Source organism: Nuphar pumila, chromosome 11 (assembly GCF_984573655.1).
Source record: "Nuphar pumila chromosome 11, dmNupPumi1.hap1.1, whole genome shotgun sequence".
NCBI classification, from domain to species: domain Eukaryota; kingdom Viridiplantae; phylum Streptophyta; class Magnoliopsida; order Nymphaeales; family Nymphaeaceae; genus Nuphar; species Nuphar pumila.
The window spans coordinates 68,100,728-68,114,097 of record NC_143259.1 but is presented as its reverse complement, the minus strand read 5'-3'; the positions used below and the strand labels follow the sequence as shown (position 1 = coordinate 68,114,097).

The 13,370-nt window shown below is 36.8% G+C and overlaps 1 protein-coding gene across 1 annotated transcript; it reads right to left on the bottom strand.

Annotated features, from left to right (window-relative positions):
• Positions 1-1,388: 1,388 nt before the first annotated feature.
• LOC149822415 (ABC transporter F family member 1-like) lies at positions 1,389-8,314 on the bottom strand. Its single transcript, XM_089981454.1, has 5 exons — positions 7,890-8,314; positions 3,361-3,434; positions 3,064-3,271; positions 2,758-2,992; positions 1,389-2,656 (listed from the first exon to the last, which is right to left on the bottom strand). The coding sequence occupies exons 1-5, from the start codon at positions 8,139-8,141 to the stop codon at positions 1,605-1,607; spliced, it is 1,821 nt and encodes a 606-aa protein (XP_089837580.1). The 5' UTR covers positions 8,142-8,314; the 3' UTR covers positions 1,389-1,604.
• Positions 8,315-13,370: the final 5,056 nt, after the last annotated feature.

The following is a 13,370-nucleotide window of genomic DNA, read 5'->3' as shown; positions in this document are numbered from 1 at the left end:
TCTTGGCCGAGTTATAATTCTCAAAAACCCAAATAAGATCATCTTGCATAAATGTGAGAAAAGTTGTTTGAGCGAGTTAAACATTTGGGAGATGAAGTGAGATAGTCCCCTTCATATTTGCACTAAAGAGTAGATTTGGCAGCTATCACTTTTCCAAATGCCCTCAGACTTGGTTCAACCCCAATCGGACAAGGACCTGGACAAAGACCAAGTCAAACTTGATTGGGCCTATATCAAATTGAATAAGGGCGCCTTGGGTTGGACCCTTGGGGAGCAATATGTGAAACTACAGAATACAGGAAAGAATCAATGCACAATTAATAATGTTTTGCATTTGAAAATGCAGGTTGAAAAGATGACAGAGAAAATGAGTTAAAAAAAATCAACAAATAATATATACAGCCTTAATTTAACATTAAAGTTTACAAAAAAAGTTCACAAAAATGCACCAATTATGAGAACTTTTCTTAAAAAATCAGGGCATCATATAGAAACCGCGAGATTCAAGTCTAGATTCATTGTGTTTTGAATATGAGATCTGCATAAATTGGATGCATATTAGAGTTTTTGTAAAAAATTAATTTTAAATATAATTTTTCATATTCAAAACACTTTTATCAAAAGAGCGATTTTTTTCTGGCATACTGAAGACAGTTTTTTTTCTTCTGATTTTTAAAGTTATATCGGAAAAAAGGCATGTTTTAAACAAGGTTCTGCTACAGTTTGGAGCTTGACCTAGAATATGTCCCATCATGTGAATAGTTCAAACACAAAGTTGGAAGCCCTAAAACCCTGCAGGTTTCTGCATAGGAAGATGAGTTAGACATAAGTCATCCATCAAACTGCTTCACAATCTCAGGTCAAGAATCTTCCTTTCAGAACTACCTAATTTTGCTCAACTTGTTTTCTTGACACTTTCTCAGTAAAAAAAAGTTGGCCTAAAAATGTCTCTTATTATTATTATTATTATTATTGAGAAGTGACGGTGGGGATTGAGGCCTCAAAATGTGGCTCTTTACTGAAAAAAAAAAACACTTTTAGAAAAATCTTGCATTGGGTAGGTGTTAAAATTTTCAGAAGCCTTTACCAAAGTACTCTTCTTTATTTCTGGTGTACTTTAATTTGGTTAAACAAGCCTCAATCTTCACCAATTGCATGCTTCGTTTCAGCTGCATCATAAAATGACGCCACCCATTTTGGTGATTGTAGGATAAATATTTGGTTACTTCCAATGCATAATCACATTTAGATCATGAACGTACTCTTAAACAGCAATTTCCCACCAGAATGTCCATTTGATCATTAGACTAAGCCATCAATACTCCTGTAGACTCGCAAAGTGATCAGGTTCAGTCCACTATTCAACACCCGATGTTAACGCAAGTTCGTGGTGGAAAGAATAACATATTACTGTAATGAGAATCATGTCTTTGACATAAATACATAGTGATTAAAAACCAAACAAGCTCTTCTGTCATAATTGTCCCAGATGAGATGACCTGGCCTAAAAACACGGCCTAAGATCATCCATTAAATAAACACTAATTTTGTTTACCTCATAAGATAGCCAAATGGTTCAGAAAAGATGTATGCCATCTCTAAACTCATAATCCAGCCTTGCTTTTCAGATGTTGCTTGAAATCCATAATGTCGCCTTCCCATCTTGTCACAGTCTGGCTTTCGCAAACCCAAATTTCCTCAGCCACCTGATTGATAAGTCTGAAATCATGGCTGACCAGAACCAGGCCCCCATCCCACTCATTGAGTGCATCTGCCAACGAGTCGATGGTCTCTATGTCAAGATGATTTGTGGGTTCATCAAGGAGTAACAAATGTGGTAGCCGCCACGCCAACCATGCGAATATCACACGACTCCTCTGCCCATCAGAGAGATTCTTCATCAGCATTACCTGTGCTTTTCCAGTCAATCCAAACTTTCCTATGGCAGCCCTCATCCTCTCCTCTTCGTTTCCTGGATACTCCTTCATCATGTACTGAAGCGCTGACAAATCCATATCCAGTTTATCTGCAAGATGCTGGTGAAATTGTGCAATCCTCAAATGGTTGTGCCGTCTCACCATTCCATCTAAAGGAACCAATTCTCCAGTCATAAGTTTAAGCAGCGTGCTCTTTCCAGCTCCATTTGGCCCAACCAGTGCTATCCTGGAATCCAAGTCCACACCAAAATCGAGGTTCTTGTATATAAGGTTCTCCGGCGTGTAGCCAAATGTCACTTCTACAAACTGCAGCACTGGAGGTGGTAGCTTCCCCACATCAGTGAATCGAAAGACCAGCACCTTGTCCCTGACCACCTTCTCAGTCAGTCCCGCACGTTCCATTTTCGCCAATGTTTTCTCCTTGCTCTGTGCCTGGCGTGCCAACTTGGCAGAACCATGTCCAAACCGTGCAATGTATTCTTTCATAGATGAAATCTGATCTTGCTCCCACTTGTACTGCTTCATCTGATTCTCTTCCAGCTCAGCACGTGTTTGTACATACTGGTCATAATTACCAGTATAAAGCTTCAGCTTCTTGTTCTGCATGTGAATGATGTTGGTACAGACACCATTTAGAAAGTCTTGAGAATGTGAAACCACAACAAGGATTCTATCAAACTTCTTTAGCATCTCTTCCAACCAGACACATGCTTCCAGATCTGCACACAAAATAAATATGTTTAATATAATAACTTACAGTGAACTGAATTTTCCTACATCTAAAATGTTACATTTCCACAGATAACATATAAATGCTGACCAAGATGGTTGGTGGGTTCATCGAGTAAGAGGATAGTGGGATTCATGAAGAGAGCCCGAGCCAATGCAATCCTCATACGCCATCCACCAGAAAAATCACGAGTTTTCTTGGCCTGCATTTTCTTGCTAAAACCAAGACCATACAAAATCTCTGCAGCTCGTTTCTCAGCTGTTGATGCATCCAACACTTCCAAACGCTCATAAATGCGCTCGAGTGTTTCTTGGGCGTTTTCATCCTGTAATAATCCACATTTTCAGTTTTCTAAAATTGCTAGTGTTATATTTTTCTCAGGTTAAGGCCAAGTACCTCTAACAAAGATTCAGCCTCTTTCTCCAATCTTAATCTCTCCTCATCACAGTTTATGACAGCCTCAAGGGCAGACATATCTGAAGCTTCAATTTCCCTGCTGAGGTGATAGATATCCATGTGTTCAGGAATTGGAAGCTCCCTGCAGCCTATTGCTGTAAGAAGGGTGGACTTACCACAGCCATTCAACCCAAGCAAACCATAGCGCCTGGAAACAAAATGACAGCAGAATCTCCATCAAAAGAACCTCCAGGGTTGATCAAAGAGAACTGATGCAAAGGCTGAATAGGACGTTACCTGCCATAGTTGAGCTCGATCTCAGAATCTACTATCAGATCATGACCATGGAAAGTAACTGATAATGACTCAATCTACAACAAGAGGTAAACCAAAAGTCAGGCAACAAGAAATGCAAGAATTATGGGTTCGATTCATAGTCACACAATCCATAGAATGTATTTCTATGGATAATTTACCTCAGATCTGAAAAACATTTTAGATTGACCAAAATATACAAGAGTTGAAAATTTACAAGAAACATGGGTCTTCAACCATGGACTTGATCTAGAGTAGTAAGGAATAATAGAACACCATGAGTTGTAACCAATCAATCAAACTTAGCCATATAACCAATCAATCAAACTTAGCCATAAAAGCATCCATAAAAAGGACATTATCAAAAGGCTCCAATCATAACTTAGAGCAGATAAAGTTTATAATCACACTTCATGTAAACATACAACAACGTACTAGGACACAATGAACCAGAAAGAGGCGAACAGCATGCAGAACCATGCTTGAAATACCATCAACTAATGTAATATAAAATATTCTATGGGCCATCTCAAATGGATAAGGCTTTGCCTGGAAAGATACTCAAGAAGATTTTCAAGCATGTCTAAAGGAATCATTTTGGAATATATGATATTCATACCCAAAATACTTGTATATTGCACGCACCTGACTCAAACTGAAACAAACCTGCTATCTAAGTCACACAGACTCAGCTAGGGAGGTGATGCACCCGCGTCGACACGCCCCAACACGGGTGCGGCTTTGGACACGGGCCAGACTCGGTCAACAGGTGTTGGACTCGGTCAACGCACCTGGGCCGAGTCCGTCCACTTTATAGACTCGGTCAACTTTGACAGAGTCTACAAATGTCTGTTTTGAAATACGTTTTGGATCTGGGTCAGGTCAGGTCCAAACCCGACCCAGATCCAAACTTCATCTGCATCGTCGGGGCCAAACCCTAAAAGGGGTTTACGACAAGGGGAGGGACTTACCTTGTCGATTTTGCCTCCCCCCCAGCCCCTGCAACTTCCTCCTACACTCACGTCGGCGATCCAGTTTGTGTTGTTAAGAATTACTTTTTTATTTTTGCTTTAAAATTTACAATCTTTATGTGTTAATTTATTGTTATATATAAAATTATATATATTTAAAAAATATATATATATATATATATTTTAATATATATATATAGCCGAGTCCCCGTGTCCAAATTTTTTGAAATTGCGCCGCACCCGTGTCGCACCCGCACCCACACCCGCACCCATGTGACATAGCTTGCTATCAAACTGCATGCTATATTAAGATTTTTTGCCTATGCCATGCTTGTAACTTGATAACACAGAAGGCAGCCTTATGATGTCACCCTCAATAACACATGCTAACTATGAAGATCGGTGACAAAAAACATACATAGGAAAATGGTGTTACACAGTGACATCATCCACCAACGAGCATGCCCTTAGACTTCCTGGGTTCATTAATTCAAAAGGCTATCTGATTCCTATAGACATAATTTAAAACAACAATTTCGATAGATTCCAAACTAGCCTGACCTCCACTCCTGATGGAGGGGTTAAAAATCAAAGGAAGAAAGGTAGTTAGATTTTGCTAGGTCAAGATAACTTTCTTATGCTTTAAGTATATAACAAGAAAAGAAACAAAAGACTGACTAATTAGACCCTCATTAAAAACATAAGATCTCTCTCTCTCATGCATTACATTCTTAGAAGCACATGCATAACCCTAATCGAAACCAAACCACTAATGATATTATAGACAAAAAGATTTTCATATTCTTAAATTCTCATAAAGCAAACAAAATTCACACCAAACTGCCAAGATTTCAATTTTAACCGTTATCACATTTTGTAGCATCAAGTTGATGACATTTTGATGAACAATGAAATAAACAAATAAGCTCCATAAAGAAAGAATGAAAGGGTTATTGTTAATACCTTAAAACCACAACTTCCAAGGCCAAAAATCAACTTGTTTACGCTTAATACCAAACTAAAGATTTTAGTGTATACTTTATGTGCAGATGCATATGAAGTCAGAAGAAATTACTATCAATGAACACATGATAGGTTCTCTGTCAGTAAAACCACAGAAGGCAAACAAAGGAAAGAGAAAAACAAAAGGCACACTACAATTAAATTCTTCTCTTTTAGCTCTTCTTCATCACCTACATTCTGTTTAGCTCTTCTTCATCACCTAGGGCTAGGATGATAAAGGCAGATTAGGTTGCTGATCAACCATACAAACTTTAACGCATTATTGATTCCCTCTATTTATGATTTGGACAAAAACGGTAAGAAACAGAAATACTATTGTGCAAAAATTCCAATGACTTTTACTGTTTTTTTTATCTGAAGATTGTTCAGCATCATATTTAGTTGATGATATGGTTCACTCATATCAACTTACCCTAATATTCTTATATAGGAAAATAACATACTTTGCTAGAAAAACAAAGCATAGCAGCATATTGATTTAGGTTGCTATCTTGTTGATGAATTGTGCCATGACAATGTTTTGTTGTTTCTGCTCCTTACATACATTCTGATCATCAGCAGTAGACAAGAGAATAGAGATGAAGATGAAAGAAAGGTTGGGTTAATGAAATAATGAGAAAGAAAGATAAAATCTAAAATGGAAGAAAGAGAGACAAAAACAAGGCGAATAAGAAGAAATATGTCATATTAGAGAGACAAAAGATGAGAGTATCTGCATTCAAGATGGCTTTGATTCCATCTAAAAAGTTGAGGACAGACAAAGAACTCCAAGATCACACATTAGCTTGCATCTAAGAAGTCGAGGAGAGAGGTACAACACCAAGAGCACACGTTAGACATGGAAAAAGAGCAGCCTCAACAACTCATAGGGCATAGTCCCTTCATGTTACTTAAAAGAGAACCCCATGCAAGGTCAATACAAAATAACAATATTGAGGAACATTTTTACAACAATGACAACAATAGGTGGTGTTAACTTGTGTTGAAATTTATATAAGTCCACCAACAGGTGGTGCCAAACCCATTGACATAATTGCAATATTGCCACTTGCAAGTGGTGGCTATTGTTTAATAAATATAATAAATAACAAAAGGTGCTTAGAGTCAACCTTTAATATGGGATAGCTAGGGCCCCTTTGACCAACCAAGCAAATACAAGGTTTCTTTTTTACACCAAAAAGTCTTCCTTTTTAGTGCCCTCAATAGGGTTTTCAGCTTGACCGCTTCAACCAACTCATTTTTTTGAGTCCCATAAAAGGGTAGTTTGATCCTCCTCTTGCATCCATGTGGCTGAGAACCCTCATAGCCCAAGACCAATGACACATCATCATGGGTCTGATCTAGCATCGAACTTTTAACAAAGCTTTCTATCTGTTGCTTTTCTTTTTATTTACCGATGCAAAAAACTTTTTCGTTTCATATAGTAGTTGGAGAGGGGAAAATGGCCCTGGCCTCCATCTGCTTGTATTTCCCCATAGAAAACTCTAGCATCTATGTAAATACTTTGGCACTATGACATACAGGTTAAGCATTCTAATAAAAAATATGCTAAGGCTTATATAGGTTTTTCATGCACACTTGTCTAGTACAATTCTGAACTCTTCTTTATATGTCTAGCATATGAGCTCATATCTGTGGGTTGGTTTTGTACATCACAGATGTAACAACAGTTAGAGTGGAATAGTCTTTGACAAGAGTAGCACAAGTTAGGCACCTATAGAGTGGGAGGATTTATAATATATATGTATGCATATTATATACATAATATGCATACATATATATTATAAAGTCGCTTTGGGCATTTCCTGTGCAGCGTCGATGGAAGGCAAAGAAGGCCTCCTTCAAGACACCAAGCGCTAGTAGAGATAGTGATGCCTGGAGAAAGAAGGGAACCATTTTGAACAAATAACTTGTTCATGTACTCACTGTCCAACTGTTGAGGTCGATGAGGACAACGAGCGCTGTGGAGGAGCCATGCCAACCTTCCATGGATCATGCATCAAAGTTACCCTTCAACAAATCATAACTGTAGGTGTTTTTGATTAATCTAAACCTGTAGATGCATCTATCATTGCTTATTTCATAAAAAAATTGCTTTTGATTTTTATCTCCTAAAAGACACATCCGAGCATGAAAATACTTAATCCAACACATGTTTCACGCCCGTCGGAATGACAACCACAGCTACCGCAGGCTAAAACTAGAGGGACTAGGTCTCAGATTCGATGGTAAATGATAAATTCACCAATCTCAGATTTAACCAAGTATAAAAAAAAAGAGCATTAACATGGTTTCGCAAAAAAAAGAAAAGAACACATAGTTTCCCGTAATTGCTAGAAAGCAGTAATCCGTAAAAAGATTCAATTCGATCCCTCAATCAATCAAAGAGTCTGCGCATATCACAACGAGCAACTTCAATTGGAGAAATCTCCAAGATGTAAATTTGATCACCATAATAACAATGACATCACCAGAAGCATCAAGGAAGATAAGTACACAAAGATCAACAAGGCTTACATGGATATCCCGCGAGAGGGGATGAGACGCGAGAACGCCGGTGCACGTCCGATCCGATAAGCGCAGCGCATCGACTTCGTTCGCCAACCTGTCGCTGGCGCTGGCGCTGCCGTTCTGCGCATCGGCGGAGGCCGCCTTGTTAGACGCCCCTGCGGCAGTGGGGCCGGTGGAGCTCCCAGACTTTCCTCCTCTCTTGGCGGCAGCCGCTGCCTTCTTGGCTGCTGCCTTCTTCTTGCTGGCGTCCGACACCATCTCGATCTGAAAACCAGAGAAGCTACGGCTTTCGATATTTTTGCCCTACGAAAACCACCAAAAAGCTAAAAAAAGGACCGCACGATAAGAGAGAAACCCTAGATCTGTTTGGCGGCTATTTCTCTCTCTCTCTCTCTCTCTCTCTCTCTCTAACGAAATTGATGGAGAGAGCAAAACCCTAAACACGGAAGAGCTTCTTTGTTTACTACTTGCTCAAAGCAGGCCACAGGCGATTCTCAAGAGGCAAGGTCCCGGTTCTTGGGACGGTTCGGATTTGGGTTGGATACCTGATCGACCCAAATATGTTTGCTCGTGTTAGTAAACGGTTCGGATTTGGATGGGATGTGGTCAATACCGTATTGGATTAATTGGATGTTGGCTAAAACGGATTCACATTTGGATGATAAAGAGTTCATACCAGATCCGCTTTTTTATATGTAAATGGATTCAGATATCCATAAATTTTGAATATTTGTCATATGCAACATGTTATCGTTGGCTACCAATATCGAAAACGGAAAATGATCGTACTCTACAACAAAAATAATATGTTTTCTTAAAAAACCTATAATTTTTAAAAATCTACCCAATATCTAAGATCGTAAATGTTTATCATTAAAAAGACCATTTTAACCATCACACAACGGACCTCCTAAGGTTCGTGCGAGATATCAGTATGCTCCCCAAGTATCCTACACTCTCATTTAAAGATAGATTCATACAAATTTTTTCGTGGACCTCACAAAGTTTGCATAAATATATTTGCGAACCTCCTGTTGAACTGAAACTTCAAAACATTGCAAATATCGTACTAAATTTACATATATAACATGAAATTCATGAAATATAGTGCAAACCTCATGTTAATATATCACAACTTCGCAAATATTGTTCTAAATTTGTGGGATATAGTGTGAACTTCTTATGATCCTCAAGAAGTTCGCAAATTAGGTACTAACTTCGTAAATCATGTCATTGTGAATATGCTTATTTATAAATTTTTATACGAGCATTAAATATAAATTTTCTTTATTTATATAAAAACTGATTGTCGCACCTCAGGGTTATTTTTTATTAAACTAGGATTTTTTGTGGTCCCAAAGTGCTTCCCCGACAAAAACTTTTGAAGACTATTTTTGGCGAATCATCGATGATAATTCATCGGCAACATTTCATCGGCAACATTATATAAAACCAGGGCATTTTGCCCGTAAGCACATCTTTACCGTTGAACTTGTTATATATTTTTAACAACTGTTCAAACCAGTTTTATTTTTGAAACATTAGCATGAGTTAATTACGTTGTGAAGAATTGCATGATTTTCGAGTTATCTTTGCATGTTCAATAGCTTATTCTATTTTTTTATTTGATTAAATTGTCTGCGCGTGAGTGTTCATGTGATTGTATGTTGCGTATCTTATATTATAAATATAATTAGGGGACACTCTTTGTTTCTTTTGGTTGTTTTCTTAATGGTTTGAGTTTTTTATAGGCTATTTTATTTTTTTGCAATGTTTTTTCAATAGCCTATGCTCTGTCACTGTTGACCGTCTGTTTATCTATATTTCTCGTGTTGTTATTATAGAAATTTCTAAATTTGTTTAATATGGCGACTAAGAATATTGACTCAAAGGGGGCTACACCCACATATGATATTGTTGGAACATGTTGGTAAATGAGAAAAAATTACGTACTTAGTGATAGTTTATATTATGAAGTATGAAGTAGTCTTGACACGTGGGTAAAGTGGGAGTCTACCCTGTGGCAAAAAATCTGAGCGATATTTTTCACAGAAAATGTAGCATTGATAAATTGAGACCCAGACTTCTACGTTCAAACTCGCAGCAGCTAACACCTTTAAAACATGCCAAACAACAATAAACATTTCAAGCGTGGCCCAAATCTAAGGATGAATATAAAAAAAGTGTTGATAAGTATGTGGCTAGATTGATGTCTTCCATCTCAGACTCAATGGTGAAGAAGTTTTTGTTACGACAATAAAGCCGTACATGATACTTCAAGTACAAGGTTTTGATGATGAGCAAGTGAATCAACTGCATTTCAGCTAAGGCAATAAAGAAATTGAAGAATTCGATGATGAATCTTTGAAGACTAATGTGTAAATGTTATATTCATTAAAAGTCTTAGATTCTTGTAAGAGCCTTACTTAGAGTGCATATTTAGGTTGCATTTCAGTTAAAAAGTCTTTAGAAAAACTTTTCTAAAAGAACCCTTCATGAAAATATTTTTAGAAAACTCTTTTCTTAAATTTTCGTGTTTATTAGTCGACCAATAGACTCACCAGTCGACTAACCCTTTCGCGCCATATTTTCTAAAATGTCATTTTTATCAAATTAGTCGACCGAAGGTTTTATTAGTCGACCGGACAGAACATCGGTTTTCTAGAAATTTAGCAGCAGTCGACTAATGCTTTTATCAATCGACCGAACAGAACGTATGTTTTTCAGGAAATTTTAGCAGTAGTCGACTGAAAGGTTTTTCAGTCTACTGATGATATTATCAGTCGACTAACTTTTCTCTAGTCGACTAAGTTTCAAAAGTTCAGATTTTCAAACGGCTCGATTAATAGATCAGTCGACCGACGATAACTGTCAGTCTACTAATAACTAATTATTAGTCGACTAACTACTGTTCCAGTCGACTAATTTTACCATTTTTCTTGAAACTTTAAAAATGTGTGTCTTTTCATTTTTCAAACGTTTTGATCATTCAAAATGAATTGTTTTGACACCCTTTCATACCCTCAACGTATGGAAACTTTCAACTATAAATATGAGTGAATTTTATACTAAAAAACACTGCAATTCAATCAATTTGAATCAATTACTCTTTGTTTTTCACTCATATTCATTTTCTCACTCACATGATATTTTTCACTTCAGTTTTTCACTCAAATTCCTTTTGAGAAATAGTGAATTTGTGAGTAGAGTATTTCAACAACCTCAAAAGCTAATTGCATCTCATTTGCATTCAAAAGAAATGCTCATAGGTTGTATTGTAAGTTGTTACTTGTTTCAATTTTCTGTAAAAGGAAGGAATCCTTGGTTTAAAGGAGTTGTTTGCTTTCAGTAGGTGTGTTACTGAAAGTGGGACCGGATTTGGTCTGTATGATCTTGTAGTTACACAAGGTTGATAGTGGAAATCTCAAGCGAGTTTTGCTTGGGGACTGGATGTAGGTCGGGAAAGACCGAACCAGGATAAATTATTGTGTTCTTTGTGTGTTTGCTTTTCAAATTGCAAAATCTGTCAATATTCCCCAAACAATTTTTAAAAGCACTATTCACCCCCCCTCTAGTGCTCGTTGCCTCGATCCTACTGCACTTTCATTTGGTATCAGAGCAGGTTTGCTATTATTTTGATTTGACCATCATCTAGCATGTCAACTATAACTTCTCAGCAGAAAGAAGGATGTTCCTTTGTTCGTCCTCCTCTCTTCGATAGAACAAACTATGGATACTGGAAAGTGAGAATGACAATATTTTTACAATCCATGGATCTCGAAATTTGGAGAGTCATTTCAGAAAAGTACAAAATGCCATCAACTGATTTCAGCTGATGGACCGATGAAGAAAAGAAGACTGCTTCACTTAATGCCAAGGCTATGAATGCATTGTATTGTGCCGTTGACAAGGTAGAGTTCAATCGCATCTCTCAATGCTCTACAGCAAATGAAATCTGACATACTCTTCTCGTGACTCACGAAGGTACGTCAAAGGTAAATGAATCTAAAATCGCTTCTTTAGTTCATAAATTTGAATTGTTTAAAATGAAGTAAAATGAATCTATATCGGACATGGTAACAAGAATGACCGATATCACTAACACTCTGAAATCCCTTGGAAAAGAATATTCACAAGTGGATTTAGTCAGAAAAATCCTAAGGTGTTTAACTCCTGAATGAGAGAGAAAAACAACAGCTATTGAGAAAGCAAATGATTTAAACACTTTCACTCTTGAAGATTTGGTTGCTAACTTAATGGCATATGAAGTTCAACTTCAAGACAGACAAGAAGAAGAACCCAAGAAGAAATCTCTTGCTTTTAAGGCTACTTCTGACTCTGAAAATTCAGAAGAAGATGAAGATATTGTCCTCATCACAAGGCAATTCAGAAGATTCATCAAAAAAGGGAAGATTTCAAAGAAAGGTAAAGAAAGCAGATTCTTCCAATCCCAATGAAGTCAAGTGCTTTAACTACAAAAAGGCAGGACATATCAAGAAAGATTGTCCTCTTCTCAAAATCAAGCACAAGAACCAATTCAAGAAGAAAAAGGCATTTCAAGCATGTTGGGATGATAGTGACTTATCTTCCGATGAAGAATCAAATGAAGAAGTTGCCAACATGTGCTTTGTAGCACAAGAAGATTCGGTAAGTCAATTTGAATATGATGATTTATTAGAAGCATTTAATGACTTATATGCTAAATTTAAGAGTCTAAGTTCTAAAAACAAAGAGTTAAAAACTGAAAATTCAACTCTTGACTCTCAAAACAAAGTGTTACTTCAAGAGATAGAAGATCTCAAGAAGGAAAACTCTTGCCAAGCTTTTGAGATAAAAGAAATTGGAATTAGAACCAATATCTTACAAAAAGAAATAACTAGTCTAAAAGAAAAATCAAATGATCTTCTTTCTATAGTGACCAAATTCACAAATGATCAAGAGAATCTAGAAAGACTTCTTGGTTCTCAAAGATGCTCGGTTAATAAAACCGGATTGGGATATTGTAAGATCCATTGCATTTCTAAGGAAATTTAATATGAAGTATGCTTTAGTGTTGAAAATTTCGTGTTCTAGGCGAGAATCGCTCATAAATTTGGTGTATTTTATTTTCTGAGGTTCTGAATCGCGTAAATTCGCTTTACGAGGCGATTCAGGGCTAACCAAGATGAATCTAGCCTTGATATTTCTAGAGTATATTTATATTATACTAGATTAGTTTCACCCCAAATTTGGGACCTAAACGAGAAATATATCTCATTATTTCATAGAATTGACACAAAAACGGTATATTGGTAAATATGAGTCGGATCGAGGCCCAAAATTATCAAAATTGGAAATTTAAATATATATTATTATTATATTGGCCTTCATACATGAAAAATAAATTAGAAATAAAACTTTGGAATTAATTTAAATGTATCTATTTAAATAATAAGTAATTAGGGTTTTTACATAAAGTAAATTGTAAATTTCATAAAACCTAAAAGA